Source organism: Cottoperca gobio, chromosome 3 (genome assembly GCF_900634415.1).
Source record: "Cottoperca gobio chromosome 3, fCotGob3.1, whole genome shotgun sequence".
Taxonomy (NCBI): Eukaryota; Metazoa; Chordata; class Actinopteri; order Perciformes; family Bovichtidae; genus Cottoperca; species Cottoperca gobio.
This window is the reverse complement of record NC_041357.1, coordinates 2,257,332-2,279,054: the sequence shown is the minus strand read 5'-3', so window position 1 is coordinate 2,279,054 and position 21,723 is coordinate 2,257,332. Positions and strand designations below refer to the sequence as shown.

Here is a 21,723-nt window from a genome sequence, read left to right as displayed (position 1 = left end):
CGTGCGTTTAGAGTAAAGAGCAGGATTTACATACAAAGAAATTATCTTGTTTTCACTGGATCTCGACTAGACTGGATTTGAAATTTTAGGATTATTAAGTTTCCTTCAATGTTATCAAAAATCAATTGGTTTATTAATCTCAAAAAACCTTGACAATACAGACACCCTAGAGCAGGGGTTCCCAAACTTTCTGTGGCCAAGGCACACCAAAGACCAAACCCAAATCTCAAGGCACAGCTGTGTTCATATCGGGGCAACATCCCCTCTATAACACAGAGTATCACTGTCATCACTCTGTGAACATTGATTTATTTTATGATTGTTTTATTTATACGTATATGTATAAGACCTATTGTTTCTATATTGTGAAATAAGTGTGTAGGACAAAGTACCGATACAGTGTTTCCCTGCGCTTTAAAACATCTGCGCCACGCACGGACCTGGTCCAGAGCAGGCAGCACCCCGCAGAGCAGTTCACCTAGAGGAAACACTGAAGTAAATAAATCATTCATAACCTTGTGTACAGTTAAATGCAGTAGGCCTAATTGTTTCAAAATCCCACGGCACACCATTTGGGAACCACTGCCCCAGGGTATATGACCAAACTCTCGGGTTAATCACAAATGTACAATACAATGTATTATGATCCAGTTCATAATACCTTTAGTCAAAGTGGTAAGTCCTAAATCATTGCAGTCCTTGGCCCTCCTTAGGATGCCCTCTGTGTGTGTGCAGGCCGTCACTGTGTGCTGGAGGGGTCTGCAGTTGCCCTGGTTGGAGCTGGATTGGTTCATGGACGTCTCCTCACGTATCACACACCTGGATCTGTCATCCAACAGCCTGGCAGCTCTGCCCTCGGTGGTGCCCTGGGGTCTCATCTACCTGCAGACTCTAGATCTTTCCAACAATTTTCTGAAAGAGCTGCCAGCTGCTCACAACTCCCAGCAGGTCATCTGCTCCAGGTACATATAACACAAGGTTGTCTGGCCTAGATGCAGCTGTGACAGATATATTTCCACACAAGGCCTTGATGGCAGTGAGTCAGTGTACTCCATCTTGGATATGATGGATGTCCTTCAGTTAAATACATTTCTTGTATAATTACTTTTGGCATTGAAAAAGGAAACATTGGCACAAAAACACTTCTGATCTTTTTTGCATTCTGATGTGTTTTTCAATTTTCAGATTTCTTCCTTCATGTCATTCTTTTTTACGGGAGCCCTGACAGGCAAGGTGAAATCTTTGCCAAATAAAGTCAAGACTTTCATTAAGCTCTCTATTATTGTTACAAGTTAACAAATTGGATTAACTATAATTTGTGATATCACCAAAGAAGTTCCAATGTGATAAAAACATTTTCCAAGAAGCGCAATGGATTTCTGCTCAAAATGTTCTTATGACCGTATAAAGTATCCTGGTCGACTGGACATTATGGGAAAGTCACATCAAAGGACCTTTGGACAATTTCCTCATATTTGAATTTAAATTCTCACATATTTTCAGTAGATTAAAACAATGCCAGGAATCAGCTGTGTGGTGATGCCAGGCCTCTCCTTAGTATAGAGATGATATGTAAATCACACTCCCTCTGAGCCCTCGATGTCAAAACAGGGACAGAAAGATGAAACTAAACAAAAACTGACACTAACAAAACATTTCCTGTGCAAATGTTTCCTTGTATTTACGATGCCAATATTTACTGTCACTGTTCTAGTTCGTAATAATCTGAATACATTGCAGTCCAACATGCTGATCTGATTTCATTGATCTGGTATGCATTGATCCATTATTATTGCTATTATCTGTTAGTTATAGTTTCCTGAATCCATGTCAAGTTTAGCTGTGTGGTAGTCCAGACCAGCAGAGAGAGGAGGGAGAAACTCCTTTTATTTACTGCATTTATCTAACAGATAAAGTTACTGGTTACGCTACAGGTTAAGATTTTAAAAACCTATAATGATCATATATATAAATCTACACACCAGTATACAAAGAAGTTCAGATACAGCATGGAATGCGACTTGCATGTTAACGCATCAGTGCCAGTGGTTAGGGTCAGGGTTAGGTTAACTTCTGTGGTAGTAGGACGTATAGGACTAATATTCTGAAAGTTCATGTTTTGAATGCAGGACTTTCACTTGTAATGGAGTACTCTTACTGTATTTTTGTTTTGTTGGTACTGTAACACGACTAAAGGATCTGAATACTTCTACCGCTGACCAACAGTTCTCCCAATACTATATCTGTTATCTTACTATATTCACATCCTGTGTCTTGTATCATCTACAAAATACAGATGAAACAATGTAAATAAATATCTTACCAGCTTCTGGTCTTTGTGCCAATCTAGTCTGAACATGTTACTGGAACACAGAGAATAAACTCATATTGATCTTCTCACTTTGGCTAAAAGGGCAAACAAGTTTGTTCCTCAAAATGTCAGTGTTGAAGCATTTGTCCCTGAAGGCTTTTAAAGAGCAAACACTGATTGAATGAGTCAGTCCTGAAGGTGTCATAAAGAGCGTCCCTCTGTCCTGTGCTTCAGTTTACAGCAGATCAATCTCTCTCAGAACCAGCTGACCAGCCTGCCTCCTGGACTCCTCCATCTGACCCACATCCAGATACTCTCTGCTGCTAAGAACCAGCTCACAGTCCTGTTTGACATTCCTCCCAGTAGGTTCCAACTCATCTTATAGATAACTGTGTATGAAGGAAGAGCATTTCATATAGATTTCAAACAATGCAGAATACAGCTGGAACACCTTTTGTGCAGGGTTGATTTCCACTTTGTCTGTGTTCTTTATTTCCATTCTGTCAGCTACCAACTGGATCGGTCTTCGTAAGCTCGAGAAGCTGGATGTGTCTGATAACTGTCTGACCGGTCTGCCTACGGAAGTCATGCACTGTTTGAAATCCTTGAGCTTCCTCAACGTGTGCAGGAACACACTGAGCACCTTCCCTGAGCCCTGGGCGTGTCCACTGGTGAGAAACTGGACTGCTATCATCCACTTCCTGTTTAGTATATCTGCTGATTCTGATGCCGATTCAAAATGGAATATTCCAGTCGCTGTTATCCACGTTTGATATTACTGTATACATCTCATTTAATGACATATTTGAATATAGTGGTTGTGAAGCACGGGGCTGGGACACTGAGGCCACTGTAATCCACAGGTCCCCTCTGAGTGCAGACACTGTTGATGTCACTGAGACAGCAGTTTGGGGCTTTTACTGGAACAAAATGTGTAATAAAAAAACAAATCAGTCAGTGAATTAAAATGACTATTTGCACATAATAACACAAAAAGATATTCTTCTCTCTCCTCCCCTGCAGAAGCAATGCAAAGCGTCCTCTAATGTGATTGAGAATCTTCCAAAAAGTATCTCCATCTCCTGGAGGACTCAGCTGCAGGAGGTGGACTTCTCTGACAACAGCCTGAAGGAGCTGCCCTCATATGTCTTTGAGCTGGAGGTGTGTACACCACACACACCACTATATGTGCACCAAGCTGGAGTGCAATTAAGAGTTATGAATCTATAGATTAAACCATATTTCATGATGTATTATAAAACTAAAAGTAGTCGGACTGCGTGTGTGATCTGGTAAGTAGCCTCCAGGTGGCACTGTTGCTGTGTGTGTGCCTCTGCAGCTTTCAGGATGAAAGGGGTCAAATCAAATCAAATGAAATTTATTTGTATAGCCCAATATCACAAATTATACATTTGTCTCAGTGTGCTTTACAGACTGTACAGGTTACGACACCCTCTGTCCTTAGACCCTCGCATCGCACAAAGAACAACTCCCTAAAAGAAACCCCAAAATTAAAGGGGGAAAAATGGAAGAAACCTCAGGGAGAGCAACTGAGGAGGGATCCCTCTCCCAGGACGGACAGACGTGCAATAGATGTCGTGTGTACAGGATAAACAACATAGTACAAATACAACATTTGACAGAAAATGATGTTGTGTTGGAAAAAAAATAGAAAGTATGGATGAATCCAGGAAAATGTCAAAAAGGCTTCCCGGTGTCCAGCAGGACCAGGGCAGCAGGCGCTGTCACGATTCATGATCCTGACGTAAACTTTATCAGAGGCAACCTGCCACATGAGAGACAGACACTCCGGGGATGATACCCCGGATGGTGAGTTAGTAACATACATTTACATAAATGCATACAGATTGAGAGGGAGAAGAAGAGAGGGAGGGGAGGAGAGAGGAAGAGAAGGAAGAGAGCAGGGAGGTGTCCCCCGGCAGTCTAAGCCTATAGCAGCATAACTAGGGGCTGATCCAGGGCAAACCTGAGCCAGCCCTAACTATAAGCTTTATCAAAAAGGAAAGTCTTTAGCCTGCTCTTAAATGTGGAGAGTGTGTCTGCCTCCCGAACACAAACTGGAAGCTGGTTCCACTGCAGAGGAGCTTGATAGCTGAAGGCTCTGGCTCCCATTGTACTCTTAGAGACTCTAGGAACCACAAGTAACCCTGCAGTCTGGGAGCGTAATGCTCTAGTTGGTTTATAAGGTCCAGCATATCTTTAAGATATGCTGGAGCCTGACCATTAATTGATTTGTAAGTCAGGAGAAGGATTTTGAAATCTATTCTGTATTTTGTGTACATTTAGGACTCGGACTGTGGAGCTCTTCAATAGAAGTGCAAACCAAAGACAGTTTGTACATGTCCAGCCTTTGTCCACAAAGTGGAGTGGAGCAGTGGGGGGCTGATATAACAAGTTTCACGAGGACATTGCTTATGCTAATGATCTCAACTTATGAATGTGCACACTTTCATGATCAGTTGGTATCCATCAAGTTTTGTTAACAAGCCTCGGACACAAACACATTTCCGATCTAGGAAAAGAACGATGTTCTGAAATGAGACCCGTTGACCGACTGGACGACCACCGTCCCTGAGTGACGCTAACAAACACATCCTGTGTCCTCAGTGCTGCAGGCTTGTAGTCCAGCGTAAACTATATTAGGTGATGATGTATACTGTGTCATACAACCCAATGTGGAATCCACAAAGAAGAAGGAAGAATGGGAAAACGGGAAGAAAGGTTTATCGGCTGAATCTAAAGTAGTCCGTGTTAAATGATCTATTATGTACCTTTTTTAAATGAATTGTATATGTTATATGTATATTGTATCTGTCACAGAGACACTTCTTCTGAGAGCTGCTGCTGCTTCTAAACACTATTACAACTTCTGTGTCTTACTTAGAGAATGTTTCTTCCACAGCTGCACTTTATTTCAGACGGTTAGTTAGCGGGAGGCGATGCCTGAGGCAGCTGAACCACAGCGACCACGATGAGAGCTCAGAGCTGACCTCCCTGCAGTCCTCACTGTACGTCAGCCAGCTGAACGGAAAGTGTGAATGTGCTGTTCACAGTATCTCTCCCTCCTCCCATCAGGCTCTGGTGTCGTTGAGATTGTGTGGGAATCACATTGAGACACTCCCCGCCCCCACCATGTGGAAGTGCTCTCAGCTCAGGACCCTCGATCTCTCCAGGAACCAGCTGGGAAAGTAGGTCCACTCTGCAGATACACGCTGCCCGCTGGTACACTCTGCATGGAGCTCATGATGTGTGAATAAACATGAAGTTGTGTTAATGCACCTCCCAGCACGAATATATTTAAAGATAAAACCTCAACCTGTAAAATCCTCTTATTGAATTTGATTCATTCCGAATACCTCATTAAATATAAGTAGGTAAAGCTTTCCACATTTGTTGGTATAAAGATATGGTTAACCAAAAGTCACAGATTCAGTTTCCGTCTGCCATCACCTCTGTTGGATGATGTGCATGCAGTGTGTGTGGATCTGATGAATCTTACATATATTACTACCTTAGTGTTGTTTACAGCACTGCACTAGGCTTAAAGCAGAATTCTTGTCTCGCTTCTTTTGTCAGATGAAAATTGGCACATTTATCATAAGCTCATGCAGTAACAATTTATCAGATAGTCAAATAGTTTAAAGAGTTTGTTGACTGTGTTTGACTTCATACTGTATTTCATATTGGGTCTACAGAACAGAGGAGGGTCCCAAATCCAGGAAGCTGTCCTTCTTGACTACATGGAACAAGAGGGAGCCAGAGCCAGGTAGATCCGCTCTACGTACATTCACATCATTACTATCCCAGCATTGTGACCTCTCACAGATGTCTGCACTGCCACCTTTTAGCAACACATTGGGATTATTGTTGAGTTAAAACAGGGACTGCTTCATGTGCTGTACATCCAGTACGAGTCATTACAAAGGATTGTGTAACGTGTACTTTATTTGTATCAGTGTTAAATATTGTTTCAATTGCCTCCTGCCAAGAATCCACGTATGTGCATAATCCTGCTTACCTATTCATTTCTTTGGAGATGTTTGGCACACACACAAGTCCAAAAGCCAGTTCCAGTTTTAGTTAGATTTTCATAAAGAGTGTGTGTAGTTGCTGTGTTAGGGTTAGGGTTAGGGTTAGGTAACCCTAACCCTAACCCTAACCCTGAGCGTGGCTCTGTCTTGGCAGTGTGTTCCATAGAGTTTCCCATGATTCTGCGGGATTCACTGGAACTGCTCTTCTTGAATGACAACCAGCTGGAGTGTGTTCCCCAGTCAGTGTGTGGTCTGCACAGCCTCACTGAGCTCTACCTCTCCAAGTGAGTGTCTGCCTCCGTCAGCTCCGTCCTCCCTGCCACACTGACGATACTGCCGTAAATGTATAATCCCCACATCTGAGTTTTTCTTCAGATACATTGAAGTTATAGAGTCACATTGTGCTCAAGATAAAAATGTAAAACAGTTTGTGGGAGCTAGAAAATGTCTCCATACTCGTGCCCAGGTTGCCTGTAGCAGACAGCCGAGGCCACGTTCGGCAACACTGTGCACATCCCCACGGAGCTGTTCCCATACAGAGCACAATGTTTTCATTTATATCAATGTGCGTGTGCACAGTTTATAAGTCACTCACTAATCCTGTATTCCCACGTACAGTATTGATGCTTGATGGGTAAAGCTGAAGTGAAATGAAGTTTAAAACAGTACCGTCATCAGTTGTGAGCATCAGAAGCTGCTCAAATGACACATTGCATTGGCTAAAACATGTTTGTTGGGTGTTACTATCAGTCTTATGTCACCATAAGAAGTCAATTAATATTGTGATACATGATAACTGGGTTTGGATCCAGTCCCTGGGAACCACAGCTGGAATGAGGCCAGTCCTCCTGCTGCAGCTGTGTGCAGCTGTTTTATACAAGCAGCTAATAGCTGTGCTCTCACACAGCAGCCACAATCATTGTATTGTTTAGAAAGTTGTGGATCCACAGCATCCTGTGGCTGCAAAAAAATGACTTTGGCATCATATCCATCTGAAAACCCTTTGTGGGCTCAGTGAAGGTCTGTGAGGTCTAAATAGTCCAATTGAGAAATATGGAACAATTAAATGTATTGAGTCATCTGGATGGTAGCTAGCTGTCATGTGAACATTGACTCATGTTGTCTCTCCTGCTCTGGGAACAGTAATCCTAGAATCCGGGAGCTTCCTGCAGAGCTCAGTCAACTGTCCAACCTGTGGCAGCTGGACACTGAAGACCTCAACATTACTAATGTCCCCCTGGACGTAAGAAAGGAAGGTAATGTCTAACTGTCTTTAAGGACACCCTCAACTGAATTTAAGAAAGGAAACACAAATGTGTAGAATGCTTCAAGGACTGCTGAAGCCCCATACTAACTTCAGAATGAGGACAGTGGATTCTGTCCCTCACCACTCACATTAGCCTGTTATGAAGAAGACGTCTTAATGGCTGTTATAAACAGAAAGAGGGATTACAGCAAACAAAACCTGTTTCAAATGTCACATGGACACCTGACTATTGTTTTAAGATTAACCTTTCCTTAAAGGAAAACTATGGTTTACGAATACAAATTGGGTTTTATTTTCAAGAACTTATGTAATTCAATAAAAGGTAACTATATATATATATATATATATATATATATAACTTGCTTTACCCACATCCCAAAAGTAGTTTTAATTCAAGTAACAAGTAATTACAGCAGTCAGATAAAGGATTGAAAATAAAATATGTTTCTCTGAAATGGACACATTCAAGTGTCTTACAAGTGTGTAGAAATGAAATGTGGGTATAGTACTTGATAATGGAACTATGTGTTGGTGTGTTGCAGCACCTGTCTATAGTTTCTTGGTAATTGGTCAATTCCAACATCCCTAAAACCAAAGTAACTCCGTTCTTCAGGTCCTGCGTCTGTCCTGGCTTTCCTCCGGGCACACCTTCGAAAGGCAGCGCCTTGTAAAATGCTGAAGATGCTTGTGATTGGTCCACCGAGACAGGGGAAGACGGCACTTCTGGAGGCTCTACAGACCGGCAGGGCGGCCCCCTTCACCCCAGCAGAATGCAGCATCTCCACCTCCAGCTGGGAGCTGGACAAACCCAACGGAGGCAAAAACAGTGTGAGAATACACAGTACATGTGTACATATATTCAATGCACATACACAGTACATGGTCTATATTGCAGACCATAAAGATGATGATGGAACTGTAGTATATCTATCTGCTTAACTGATTTAGCTTTGTGATTCTTTCTAGTTGAGAAATGAATGAGACTTGTTTTTAGCCACGCAAACAGCGTGGCCCTATGGAGGGCTCAGTATATTTACTCGGGTCCTGTTCTTGAGTTGAATTTTGAGATACTTTTCATTTCATGCTACTTTCTACTTCTACATGTATTTGACATGTATAGTTATATGTAAGTTATTTTTCAGATCACATGTTTCAAACAAAACATGGGGAAATTCAGAGGGTCAACGTGCAGTCATAAAAAAATATATAAATGCAGTCCCCCCTACTATCCCCCAACAGACACACACACACACACAAACACACACACACACACACACACACACACACACACACTACATTATTAAACACACATAATACGTTACACACAATACATTAAACACACATGTTTAATGTTTAGAAATAAAAATGTTGTCTGCCAGAATACAGTATATCTGTATTGCCTTGGATCTCTAATAATGACTCATCACTTTCCAGCCCATTCTTTTGAGCTGACTCAGCGCTTGTCTTGTTCCACACAGAAGGACTCGGTGGCAGCGTTCAATGTGTGGGACATCGGTGGTCAGGCTAGCATGTCCACAGTGAACCAGTGTTTCTTCACTGATAAGGCCCTGTACGTGGTGATCTGGAACCTGGCTCTGGGAGAGGAGGCTGTGGCCAACCTGCAGACATGGCTGCTCAACATAGAGGTGAAATGTAGTTCTCACACACACACACACACACACACACACACACACACACACACACACACACACACACACACACACACACACACACACACACACCAATGAGTGCCTGGTTTCAGCTTGTGTGTGTTTCCAGTGGGTGATCTGATTGGAAGGAAAATACTTTGGTTGTCAGACAACATCAACAACACACAGTCCGATGTGCGTCATTTAATGGAAGCATGATGACGTGGAACATGTTGAAACCGCTTGCATCATTTCACTCACGTGGTTCATTGAAGCCTAATTAGTCACTGTAACGTTTAATAACGCCGCATTCATGATGCCTGCATTTGTTGTATAGTTTCCCTCTTTTGTAACTGTGTCCTTTGAGTCTAATTTAAATGTGATCCTGCCAAATAATAATGATAATGATAAATGTATACACCAAAGATAAAAATTAGATAAAATATTGGATATCTAGTGTCCGCCTCCGGCCATGCGCTGGATGTCACTCAAAAACACCGTACAAACACAGTAGGCCTACCTGTTGTAAGTTCCATTACGTAAATACAAATGAAAAAAGCTAAACGGAACTGAAAATGTCCTTCCATTACGTACAGTATGTACGAGGATACATTATACAGTGTTTTGGATTTTTTTGGATGACTGATATTCAGCCGTATTTATTTGAGCCAGAGTATATGTTTAAAGAAATGCAGCAGAGAGGCTGAGGCTGCGAAGAGGAAATGCCTGACAGGAAATCTCCTGTGTGTTTGTGTGTGTGTGTGTCAGTGTGTGTGTGTCTGTGTGTGTCTGTGTGTGTCTGTGTGTGTGTCTGTGTCTGTGTGTTTGTGTCTGTGTGTGTGTGTGTGTGTGTGTGTCTGTGTGTGTCTGTGTGTGTCTGTGTCTGTGTGTGTGTCTGTGTCTGTGTCTGTGTGTCTGTGTGTGTCTGTGTGTCTGTGTCTGTGTGTCTGTGTCTGTGTGTGTGTCTGTGTGTGTGTGTGTTGTGTCTGTGTCTGTGTCTGTGTGTGTCTGTGTGTGTCTGTGTGTGTCTGTGTTGTGTCTGTGTGTCTGTGTCTGTGTGTGTCTGTGTGTGTGTCTGTGTGTGTCTGTGTGTGTGTCTGTGTGTGTCTGTGTGTGTCTGTGTCTGTGTGTGTCTGTGTGTGTGTCTGTGTGTGTGTGTGTCTGTGTGTGTGCGCGCTTTGCATGGAAGTAGCTCCTCACTCAGACAGAGGTGTGCTGAAGACTTTCATTAGGATAGTGTAGGATAATTAACTAGATGTTAATATTAAATGGATTTGATGCTTTGAAAGCACACAAATTGCATTGTCAATGAATATTATGTTAGAGAATACAACATATGGCCGATTTAACTGGACTTTGTATAAACCACGTCCATTTCCAGACTTGTATCCGAATACAGATCCAGATCATTTTGTTGGTTGAACAGATAAAGATGATGACATCTCTGAACACCTCTAACATTTTGTCTGTAGGCACTAATGCTGGAAACTGTTAGGTGTTAACAACATGAAACATGTCTTCATCATTAAAGGAGAAGTTGGAGCTAGAAGTTGGACATTGAGTTGATAATTTCTTGTGTTTGTCAAACAACTGTTTTCATTTAGTGTTTTCTTTAATACACATTCAATGAACATGTTACTTCCTTTGTATTGTGGCCTGTAGGCGCGAGCACCCAACTCTGCCGTGGTGGTTGTGGGAACACATTTGGATCTCATCGACACAAAGTTTCGCACCGAGAGACTGGCCACGCTGAGAGCTTACATTCTGGCTCTGTGCCGATCCCCATCCGGGGCTCGAGCCACCGGATACCCTGACGTCACCTGGAAACATCTGCAGTAAGCACACATGTTTGTTTCTACTGATAGAAGTAGCTGCACTGCAAAGTGTTCTGAATCAGCAGCAGCTTTATACTCAAATTTTTAACGAGACCTGTAAAGACACCGTTACAGTAATCAAGTCTACTCAAGATCAATGCATGGACAACTCATTTGAATCATATGTGCTTCCTTGAATACTGCATGTATTCTGAAGGTGATAGTAGGCTGACTTTGTAATTGTTCTAATGTGACTGTTAAAATACAGGCCTGAGTCCATGACTACAGCCAGATTACTGGACTGGTCTCTGGTTTTTAACATACCGATTGAAGCTCAACGCTGACTTTTAATCGTTTGCTCCAAAAAAAAGAAAACAAACACAGAAAATCAGTTTATCTGTCTATAGAGTGCATTCGTGTGTGTGTGTGTGTGTGTGTGTGTGTGTGTGTGTGTGTGTGTGTGTGTGTGTGTGTGTGTGTGTGTGTGTGTGTGTGTGTGTGTGTGTGTGTGTGTGTGTGTGTGTGTGTGTGTGTGTGTGTGTGTGTCATGACCCTCAGTGAAGTGTCCTGTAAGACCCTGGAGGGCTTTGATGGCCTGAAGAAGCTGCTCTACCAGGTGTCTCTCTCCATGAAGGACAGCAGCAGCTCAGCCTGTGGCAGTAAACTGCTGGGCAGACTGGTGAGTGAGGCAGTGCGACTGCTGATGCTCCACACTGTGTGTATGTATTGAGGAAGCTTCACAGTTTGGACCAACACACAGAAATTGTCTGCTTATTAACTACATAGATATATCACTGAAACAGGCAAAAATAGTTTGAAGACAAAGCATTCTTGAAATGATCCAATATATTTTGAAATAGTTTAAAGGAGCCATGTTCAGGTTTCTACTAGAACATGTTCAAAGAACACATCATTTTCCTTTCTGTCTGCATGTACACAACTCTTTTATACAGTCCATGGTTCACAGCTATACTGAGCTCCTGTCTCTTTAAAGGGCCTACGACATGATAAACATGAATTTCTACTGATGCTAGTAAATGCTATTTGTGTTGTAAAATGATGTGTTATTTATGACACAATGATCGCAGTATTTAATAAATCATGATTTAGTATGTCGACCACCGATGTTTACATTGCCGCTACCGGAAACACCCGACGCCGTGTTCTGACGTCACAAGTAGAATACAGTCCACCAGTTGAATATACAGACAGCACGGCAGAAGCGGCAGAAGCGGCAGAAGCGTCAGACGTGGCGATGTCAGACTCTGGCTCGGATATTTCGACAGAATCGAGTGACAGTGAGTCGTCAATAGACTCGTTGCACCTTCAAGAAGAGGAGTTTATTGAAGAGGATGCCGGTGTCGTGGATTTAGATCATGCGGGCGAGTTTAACGTGGTGGAAACAGAGCAGCGCGAGACACAGTATTCAAGATGGAGACACAGACGGGAGCGAACATGCGGATGATGGTGATGGTGATTCTGGATTTGGCGGAGATCCTGTGCGACAACAGAACACAGCCAGGTATATACATTTGATTATAGTTCATAACTTCTCAATATATAGTAAATACATCATAATAAAACGTAACATTATCCTCGATCGCTAATAGATCGCAAGCTATCGATAGCTTGCTAGCGAGTCGATAGCTTGGTTTCCTTGAATTGTTATGAACCCGACTAGTTGTCTGCAAATTGCTCGATCCCTAAATATTCAATTATTTCTCTACTTGGACACATCGACGTCTGTAAAGCTTGATAACTTGATTCTTTCTCGAAGTTTCTGCGGTTGAGGTTCTATCCTTGTGTCTGATGTCAAACGTCCTATATTACGAGGCTGTATATAAAGCATTAGCTATTAGCTAACAAACAGACCGGAGGACAGCGCTGGTTTATAAAGTATAGTCTGTATACTGACCGTCTCACCTATAGTGCTTATGAGCCTGTCGTGAAACACAGGCATATAAATAGTATGACATTAAGATGACGTTAATATTGACCTTTTTTCTGGATATTGCATATTGTGTACATGTCCTTACCACTCTTCTTTTGTACATTTAGGTGTACATGTGAAAACTGTACAATTATGGAAGCAATTGAAGAGCTGCTGCCAAGAAAAGGATGTAATGGAGGAATTCAACGAATATGAGGGACATGGTGCAAACATAACCTGCATAACAGATCACCCAGGATTCAAATCAAAGTGTCTGGATGTTTGGGTGTTGCAGACAGCCTACCAAAGGTATTCGAAGAGGGACAGACAACAAGCAGGTGATCAGCCACATAATGAGTAAGTTACTTGTGTGCACAAATGTGTAGAGCTCAGAAACTTTGATGTATTTTTGGGAAGTCGAATGGTCACTCTGGCACAGTCACAGAATACATAGATAAATAAGCAAATAAGGTTGAAGTGATTACCATTGAGATGTATTATCTTGTATGTTACAGAATGTATCACTATATGGCATAGCGCCAGCTGGTGAGATTTTGTTGGGGAATACTTGGTAAGAACCACAGAATGCCATCATGTGCCATTCAAAAGATCTGTGCTACGTTTCCATCTAACAACTACACATCATTCAAGTATCCAGCACTTTATTAGAGTCAATAACAAAACACAATGTCAGTTCAGTGATTGAATCTGCTTCTATACAGCACAACAGCATCCCTCTGGTTTGGTTCTGCCACCGACTGCTGAGTGGAGCTGGGACTTCCAAAGGTTCCTCATCAACATTGTCTTGGCACAAAGCATTGAGTCTCGGTCAAGAGTTCAGTAACATACTCTGCAAAAAAGATGTTTTCTAATCAAGCATTATATATAATATGTATGTATGTATGTGTGTGTGTATATATATATATATATATATATATATATATATATATACAGTATATCTCAAAAGTGAGTACACCCTTTAGATTTTTGCAAATATTCTGTTATATCCTTTCAGGGGATAACATTATCCTACTGAAACTTTGATATAACTTAACGTAGTCAGTGTGCTGCTTGAATAACAGTATAGATTTATTGTCCTTTGAAAATTACTCAGTACACAGCTGTTAATGTCTAAACAGCTGGCAACAAAAGTGAGTACACCCCATAGTGAACATGTCCTAATTGTGCCCAATGATGTTGTTTTCCCGCCCTGGTGTCATGTGACTCGTTAGTGTTACAAGGATTCAGGTGTAAATGATAAGCAGGGCTGTTAAATTTGGTGTTTTGGGCACAATTCTCTCTGAATGCTGGACAACATGGCACCTCATGGCAAGGAACTCTCTGAGCGGCTGAAAAAAAGGATTATTGCGCTTCACAAAGATGGCCTTGGCTATAAGAAGATTGCCAACACCATGAAAATGAGTTGCAGCACAGTGGCTAAGATCATACAGCGGTTTTCCAGGACAGGTTCCACTCGGAACAGGCCTCGCCAGGGTCGACCAAAGAAGTTGAGTCCACGTGCTCAGCGTCATATCCAGAGGTTGGTTTCCAAAAATAGACGTGCGAGTGCTTCCAGCATTGCTGCAGAGGTTGCAGAAGTGGGATGTCAGCCTGTCAGTGCCCAGACCATACGCCGCACACTGCATCAAATCGGTTTGTATGGCCGTCGCCCCAGACAGAAGCCCCTTCTGAAACCGATGCATAAGAAAGCCCGCAAACAGTTTGCTGAAGACAATGAATCCAAGAACATGAGTTACTGGAACCATGTCCTGTGGTCTGATGAGACCAAAATAAACCTGTTTGGGTCAGATGGTGTCCGGCGTGTGTGGCGGCACCCTGGTGAGGAGTACCAAGACAAATGTGTTTTGCCTACAGTCAAGCATGGTGGTGGCAGCATCATGGTCTGGGGCTGCATGAGTGCTGCCGGCACTGGGGAGCTGCATTTCATTGAGGGACACATGAATTCCAATATATACTGTGACATCCTGCAGCAGAGCATGATCCCCTCTCTTCGGAAACTGGGCCGTAGGGCAGTTTTCCAACATGATAATGACCCTAAACACACCTCCAAGATGACAACGGCCTTGCTGAAGAAGCTGAAGGTTAAGGTGATGGACTGGCCAAGTATGTCTCCAGACCTAAACCCAATTGAGCACATGTGGGGCATCCTCAAGAGGAAGGTGGAGGAGTGCAAGGTGTCCAACATCCGTGCGCGCCGTGATGTCGTCGTGGAGGAGTGGAAGAAGATTCCAGAAGCAACCTGTGCAGCTCTGGTGAATTCCATGCCCAGGAGGGTTAAAGCAGTGCTAGATAACAATGGTGGTCACACAAAATATTGACACTTTGGGCACAATTTAGACATGTTCACTATGGGGTGTACTCACTTTTGTTGCCAGCTGTTTAGACATTAACAGCTGTGTACTGAGTAATTTTCAAAGGACAATAAATCTATACTGTTATTCAAGCAGCACACTGACTACTTTAAGTTATATCAAAGTTTCAGTAGGATAATGTTATCCCCTGAAAGGATATAACAGAATATTTGCAAAAATCTAAAGGGTGTACTCACTTTTGTGATATACTGTGTATATATATATATATATATATATATATATATATATATATATATATATATATATATATATATATATATATATTAATTATGATGCTGACCTTTGGAACAACCAACTTGGATTGGAACTTGGTCCAGCTGACCTCACACGTGGTCGCGCCTGCATGGACTTGTGGTGTGTCCGTGGAGGAGGATCCGTCTGCACAGCAATTTCTTTCTGACATGTCTGAAATGTACAAAACACAACTTTACTAATAAATCTTTCAAACCAGCTTGAAATGGTATTGATTGATTATTATATTATGTCTGCGTAAAGAAAATATCTAATAACATTCATAATAAAAGATGTGGTTGAATTGATTGAGAGAGCAATGATATCAAATTATACAAATATATGAATTATGTACATGCATGTGGTGATTGTATTTTTAACACGTCATGTGCAGGTCTACTGGTACTACAACTGTAATGTACAGATGACGTACAGTCTGTATACTTACTGGTGTACACACAGCTTCCTCCCCAGTGTGGATGTCCAATAGATGGTCGCTGATCATACAGGTATCCTCAGATCTGTCAGTGGCTTCATTCACCAATGTTTCAATACCTATGTAATAATCGGGTGATAGTTAAAAGTTAAATAGACTCACGCTTTTACTCAAACTACAGAATAAAATGGGGAAGCCTGTTATAAACATTACATCTATACTTAATTAAGCTAATGAAGTGTAATTAGCTAAAGTTATTAATACTACAAACAATAACACACAGATATTGGCTAGGGCCTGGTGTAGATAGATAGAAATTTAGGAAACATTTACATTACAGTTTACATTTGTATGTCAACTCGTTACATACAGTAGGCCTAGACCGATTATGGCTTTATGCTTGAAACAATAAATACAGTAAACAAGTAGCACGGCTTACCTTTGCTCTCTCCCTTTTGGCGAATGCATTTCGTCGTCTCTTTGGTGGAGGACTCTGCACCGGCGGACATGTTTGAATTGGCGTGCTGGCTGGGGTCTCGGCAGTATTATAGGCACAGCATCTGCGTTCAGTTTTAAATTCTTTTTGAATCTCATTTCCTTGGCGAGCATAGTTTGTTCGAAACATGATCTCTCAAAGTGCTGCCCACAAATCATCGGTTTCATCGACGCACTTGTCCATAAACGCGACATTTTATCATCTTTTGGCCACAGAAAGCTAGATTTGGAGACGGCCCCACATCCCCATACAACACATCGCTTCACATTTATCCTTGACGATCGATTGTTGTCCGTTCTTTCTCGTAATAATTGACAGCAGTCTTTGCTGGACGCTTCAACGCAGACGAACAATGGCGGCGGCTGTAACGCAGACGAACACTGGCGGCGGCTGTATTCTACTTGCGGCGGCTGTATTATACTTGTGACGTCATCGCCCGAACATTGCCGAAGTGGATGCTCTCGGCGCAGCGATCGATTGTTGTTAGCGGAAGTCATTTTTATGATGTTATGATCGGGATTTATTACGAATACATCAATATTAAATATATATATATATATATATGGCACATTTCACAATAGATATGCAATCTCTATCATATACCAAGGCCAATAACACTGACGAAATATCATTTCGTAGGCCCTTTAAGGACCTGCTTACCTGAAAGGCCTGCTTGCCGGTCTGCTCTGATTGGTCAGTGTTTCCGCTCTACTGCACCTGTGATGTCTTTGTAGCCGTTGAATTACTGTAACGGAGTTTAGCTGCACTTTACCGTGAATATCACCACGATAACAGCTTCTAAACCAAAAACTTCACACCGCACACGTTCCAGCGAATCTGATCTGAAATCAGGGAGAAATAAACAACAAGATTTCAAGTTTCCCTGATGTTACCTCAGGTAAATACTGCTTTTTATGTTTCTCTGTCACATAATGCTCAGTATTTATACATAAATAAACACTGAGACAAATGTATAATTTGTGATATTGGGCTATACAAATAAATTTGATTTGATTTGATTTGATAAATGATGTAAACCGTAAACATTTTACATTTGTCTTTGCAGGTACAGTTGTGAGAGCCCAGAGAAGAAGAAAGTATCTGTTGTGAAGAGATACAGAGCTAACATTTTAGCATGTAGCTACATGTACTGTAAACACTTACAGTAAGGGGATGTGGGGCTGGAGAGTGATATGAAACAATAGAAGATGTGAAACAGTAGTTAGGTTATTATTTCTGGTAAAAAAAAAGACACCTGATTGTCAAAGTAATAGTAAGGTAATTGTCATATTTATGTTGTGAAATGTTTGTCAAAGCTGCAGATTTTCTGTTTGATAGCCTTTCAAAATACTGTAGAGCATTGTATAAGTCATACTTGTCATCTGTCAACACTGTGATGACCAGATAAATGAGTTGTGTTGCTTACAATTAGGATTTACCACCTGTAGTTAAGGATTACAATTAGTACATACAGTCAGAATATTAGACGGACCAGATTATTTTACCCTTCTAATGTATGACTTCCATATCGCCTATTAAAAAAAGTGTAAATAGTGACATTTACCCTGTGAGACTCTGTTTGTAATGCATTGTGGGACTACATGACTGCTGCAAAAGGAGACACAAGGGCTGCTGACAGTAATCTAATATACACTACACTGGAACTGCAAAGAAGCTGCAGTAGTATTACAATAATGCTAAGTGTATCTGTGAATCATAATGGTCGTATTGGCCTCGGTTTATCTTTACACACACTGTCCAGCAAGCCAATACTGACCAAGCTAGCGACAGTGCTAACGTTAATAAAAGTTACCCAACCAAAATAACCATTTGTTTTTCCCATGAGAACCTTAAGGTCAATCCATCAAATGAATGCTCACACACACAATACAGCAGCAACGCACACATACCGGCGAGGATCACGGAGCAGAAGAGGCTTCCATGTAACAACTAAGACAGCTGAGCTTGTTGTAGTACATAGTTTCACAAAAAGCAACATGAAAGTACAGTTAGTCACATCCAACTACTGCTGTTGTTATTTAACTGGCTTAACATTCACACAGTCTCTCTCTGTAATACATAGTCCAACATTTCTCCGGCCGGTGGTGTCCAAGCTAGCCACATTAGCCATGTAACGTGCTAACGCTAAACAGGCTAACAGCATAAAAATGGTACAGATCCATCCTGACTCTGAACTTTAGTGTTAATTAAAGTGAATCTTACTTTGTACTGACTGCTTTCCTGTTGTTGTGAGGACATTTCAGTCAGAAATAAAGTGAATCCACTTTACATCGTCAGATGAGGACGTGAAGACTTTTCTGTTGGTTCTTGCAATCAACAACAGAACAAGTAGCGTGCTTTGCTTCCGTCGTGTTACTAGGTCCGTGATAGAGAGGAAATCAAAATGGTGAACAGCAATGTGAATTCAACAGGTACTCCGTTGACGGGGATGGTCCCCTAGCTGGAGGTGGTTTTACGTTACAGCTAACCCCATAGTACTTCATATCCAACATCAAATCTGTTCTAAATGAAAGTTTTTCATGTTCTTAAAGACAGCTTCAGAGAAAGTGGATAGAGAGAAACGTGGTTCACGGTGGCAGCTATACGTCTCAAACTGAATGTTTAAACAGAAAGAAATCAAAGGAACCTGATTCCAGAATTACCTGTTGTATTCAGTACTCCCTAATCTTGCAATATGCTAGTGAGAGTAAACCTTGTAAAACATTTTAAAATGGAAAGTCCATAAATAAGTATCACAAGATGACCAGTGAATAAGCCTAAAACATGTTTGGTGGAAGGGACTGAAATTGAAATTATGAAAGAAGAATGCTGTCACACCAACCATAGCCATATCGTACCTGGCAATGATGCCACTTTATATATAAAACACATACCTTCAATCATCCTCACTAAAGGTTTGACATTAAGGCCAGCATATCTTGTAAAACAAGAAGTATGTGGGCTACTTCCGGTTATTGATATTGTCCATCCATCCATCGTCTACCGCTTATCCGGGGTCGGGTCGCGGGGGCAGCAGCACCATTAGGGAACTCCAAACTTCCCTTTTCCGACTGGGGGATCCCGAGGTGTTCCCAGGCCAGTTTGGAGATATAATCTCTCCACCGAGTCCTGTGTCTTCCCGGGGTCTCCTCCCAGCTGGACGTGCCTGGAACACCTCCCTAGGGAGGCGCCCAGGTGGCATCCTTACTAGATGCCCGAACCACCTCAACTGGCTCCTTTCAACACAAAGGAGCAGCGGCTCTATTCCGAGTCTCTCACGGATGGCTGAGCTTCTCACCCAGGGAGACGCCAGCCACCCGTCTGAGAAAAACCCATTTCGGCCGCTTGTACCCGCAATCTCATTCTTTTGGTCATAACCCAACCTTCATGACCATGGGTGAGGGTAGGAACGAAGATCGCCCGGTAGATTGAGAGCTTTGCCTTCTGGCTCAGCTGGTGCGGTAAAGTGAATGCAATACTGCCCCTGCTGCTCTGATTCTCCCGCCAATCTCTCACTCCATTGTCCCCTCACTCGCGAACAAGACCCCAAGGTACTTGAACTCCTTCATTTGGTGTAAGGACTCATTCCTTACCAAGAGTAGGCAATCCACCGGTTTCGTGCTGAGAGGCATGGCCTCTACTTTGCTTCTGCCATGGCAGAGGCTGCCGCCCTTTAATCCCGTTGGTACCCTGTAAATGTTTCCGGAGTCCTCCCGGATAACATAACCCGGAAGGACTCCTTCTTCAGTCGGACGGCTTCTCTGACCACCGGGGTCCACCACGGTGTTCAAGGATTACCACCCCTTGAGGCACCTAAAACCCTGAGACCACAGCTCATCACCGCAGCTTCAGCCGCCGGAGGTGTGAGTTGAAAATCTCTATGACAGGGGTTAGGGTCCTCCAGATGTTGCCAGCTCACTCCAACATAGTGGCGCTCAGCCGGGGCCTTGTGAGTATCCCCACACCCGCCCGACGCCTCACACCTTGGGCAACTCCAGAGAAGAATTGAGTCCAACCCCTATCCAGGAGTACGGTTCCAGAACCAAGACTGTGCATAGAGTTAAGCCCCACCAGATCCAACTAGTAGCGCTCCAACTCCCGCACTAGTTCTGGCTCCTTCCCCCACAGAGAGGTGACGTTCCACATCCTCAGAGCCAGCTTCTGCTGCCCAGCGGTTTTTCCCATGAGTGGTGGGCCCACAGGATGGATGCATGGGAGGCACCACGTAGCTTCTTCGTGCTGTGCCGGGCCGGCCTCCGTGGCAAACCCAGCCACCAGGCGTTCGCTGTCGGGCCTTCCCTCTGGGCCTGGCTCCAGACGGGGTCCCAGGCTGCCTCCGTGCAGGGTCTCTCCCTCTCTTTCCCTCTGTTTCATGAGGTCGTGTGAACCATTCTTAGTATGGCCACTCGCCTGAGACCAATTTGCCTTGGTAGACCCTACGAGCACCAGGCTCCAGACAACACAGCTCTCAGGTTCATAGGGACACACAAACCTCTCCACCACGGTAAGGTGATGGTTCCCGGAGATATTGATATTGTGGTCTTTTTTAAAACATGTAATGATTACCATTCACCATGATGTGTGTACTCGGATGACTCTAGATGTGTGTGTTGTTCCCCTCCTGCTGATATCCAAGGGCGTGTTATTGTAGATTCCTGTTCATATATGTTTTTTTTTATAGATCCCCAGGAGCTACCTGACACTTCAGGAAGCAGTGATAGCAGAGAAACAGCGACGAGATGCTGAGGGAGAGGTCCAATACCTAACTGATGCCGAGCTGGACCGCATCGTCAAACAGAACCCAGACAGTGACATCACAGACTATGAGGACCTTCAGACTGGTACTGTGACTTGTTTAGCAAACACATGGATTTAAAAATTGTTTGTTTGACTTGTTTTTGTTTGTAACCTTTAATGATCTCCTTGTGACTTCACTCCAAAAGTGCCAACCCATAAATGTGGTTACACACCTTCCAACTCTAAACAAAACTAGACAACTCCTGAATGTACCCATGATTGATATTAGCAAGCCAGCCAAGACCATACATCATTTCAATAAGACAACTTTGGAATTACCTGGAGTCGTATTTTTCTTCTTTTGGTGGGGGTTAACGGCCTCCTGCCACATCAAACTGCTGTGCCAA

General features: G+C 42.7%; 1 protein-coding gene and 1 long non-coding RNA gene across 5 annotated transcripts in view; one reads left to right on the top strand and one right to left on the bottom strand.

Moving 5' to 3' along the window:
• lrrk1 (leucine-rich repeat kinase 1) overlaps positions 1 to 21,723 on the top strand; it is a 74,461-nt gene that overhangs the window by 12,939 nt on the left and 39,799 nt on the right. For 2 of the 4 annotated variants that reach the window (XM_029457258.1, XM_029457273.1), the window contains 13 exons: positions 736 to 962; positions 2,546 to 2,673; positions 2,819 to 2,982; positions 3,335 to 3,472; positions 5,408 to 5,520; positions 6,028 to 6,098; positions 6,518 to 6,647; positions 7,507 to 7,619; positions 8,244 to 8,458; positions 9,109 to 9,276; positions 10,942 to 11,114; positions 11,652 to 11,772; positions 21,261 to 21,420. In XM_029457258.1, coding sequence (XP_029313118.1) covers positions 736 to 962; positions 2,546 to 2,673; positions 2,819 to 2,982; positions 3,335 to 3,472; positions 5,408 to 5,520; positions 6,028 to 6,098; positions 6,518 to 6,647; positions 7,507 to 7,619; positions 8,244 to 8,458; positions 9,109 to 9,276; positions 10,942 to 11,114; positions 11,652 to 11,772; positions 21,261 to 21,420 — 1,921 coding nt within the window. Of the gene's footprint in view, positions 1 to 735; positions 963 to 1,646; positions 1,772 to 2,545; positions 2,674 to 2,818; positions 2,983 to 3,334; positions 3,473 to 5,407; positions 5,521 to 6,027; positions 6,099 to 6,517; positions 6,648 to 7,506; positions 7,620 to 8,243; positions 8,459 to 9,108; positions 9,277 to 10,941; positions 11,115 to 11,651; positions 11,773 to 21,260; positions 21,421 to 21,723 lie in introns of those variants that run through there. The other 2 variants (XM_029457266.1, XM_029457279.1) reach the window with 2 other exon arrangements.
• Positions 16,588 to 18,960, bottom strand: LOC115025247 (uncharacterized). Its single transcript, XR_003834188.1, has 3 exons — positions 18,803 to 18,960; positions 17,240 to 17,421; positions 16,588 to 16,643 (listed from the first exon to the last, which is right to left on the bottom strand). It is a non-coding gene; the product is annotated as an uncharacterized LOC115025247 (long non-coding RNA).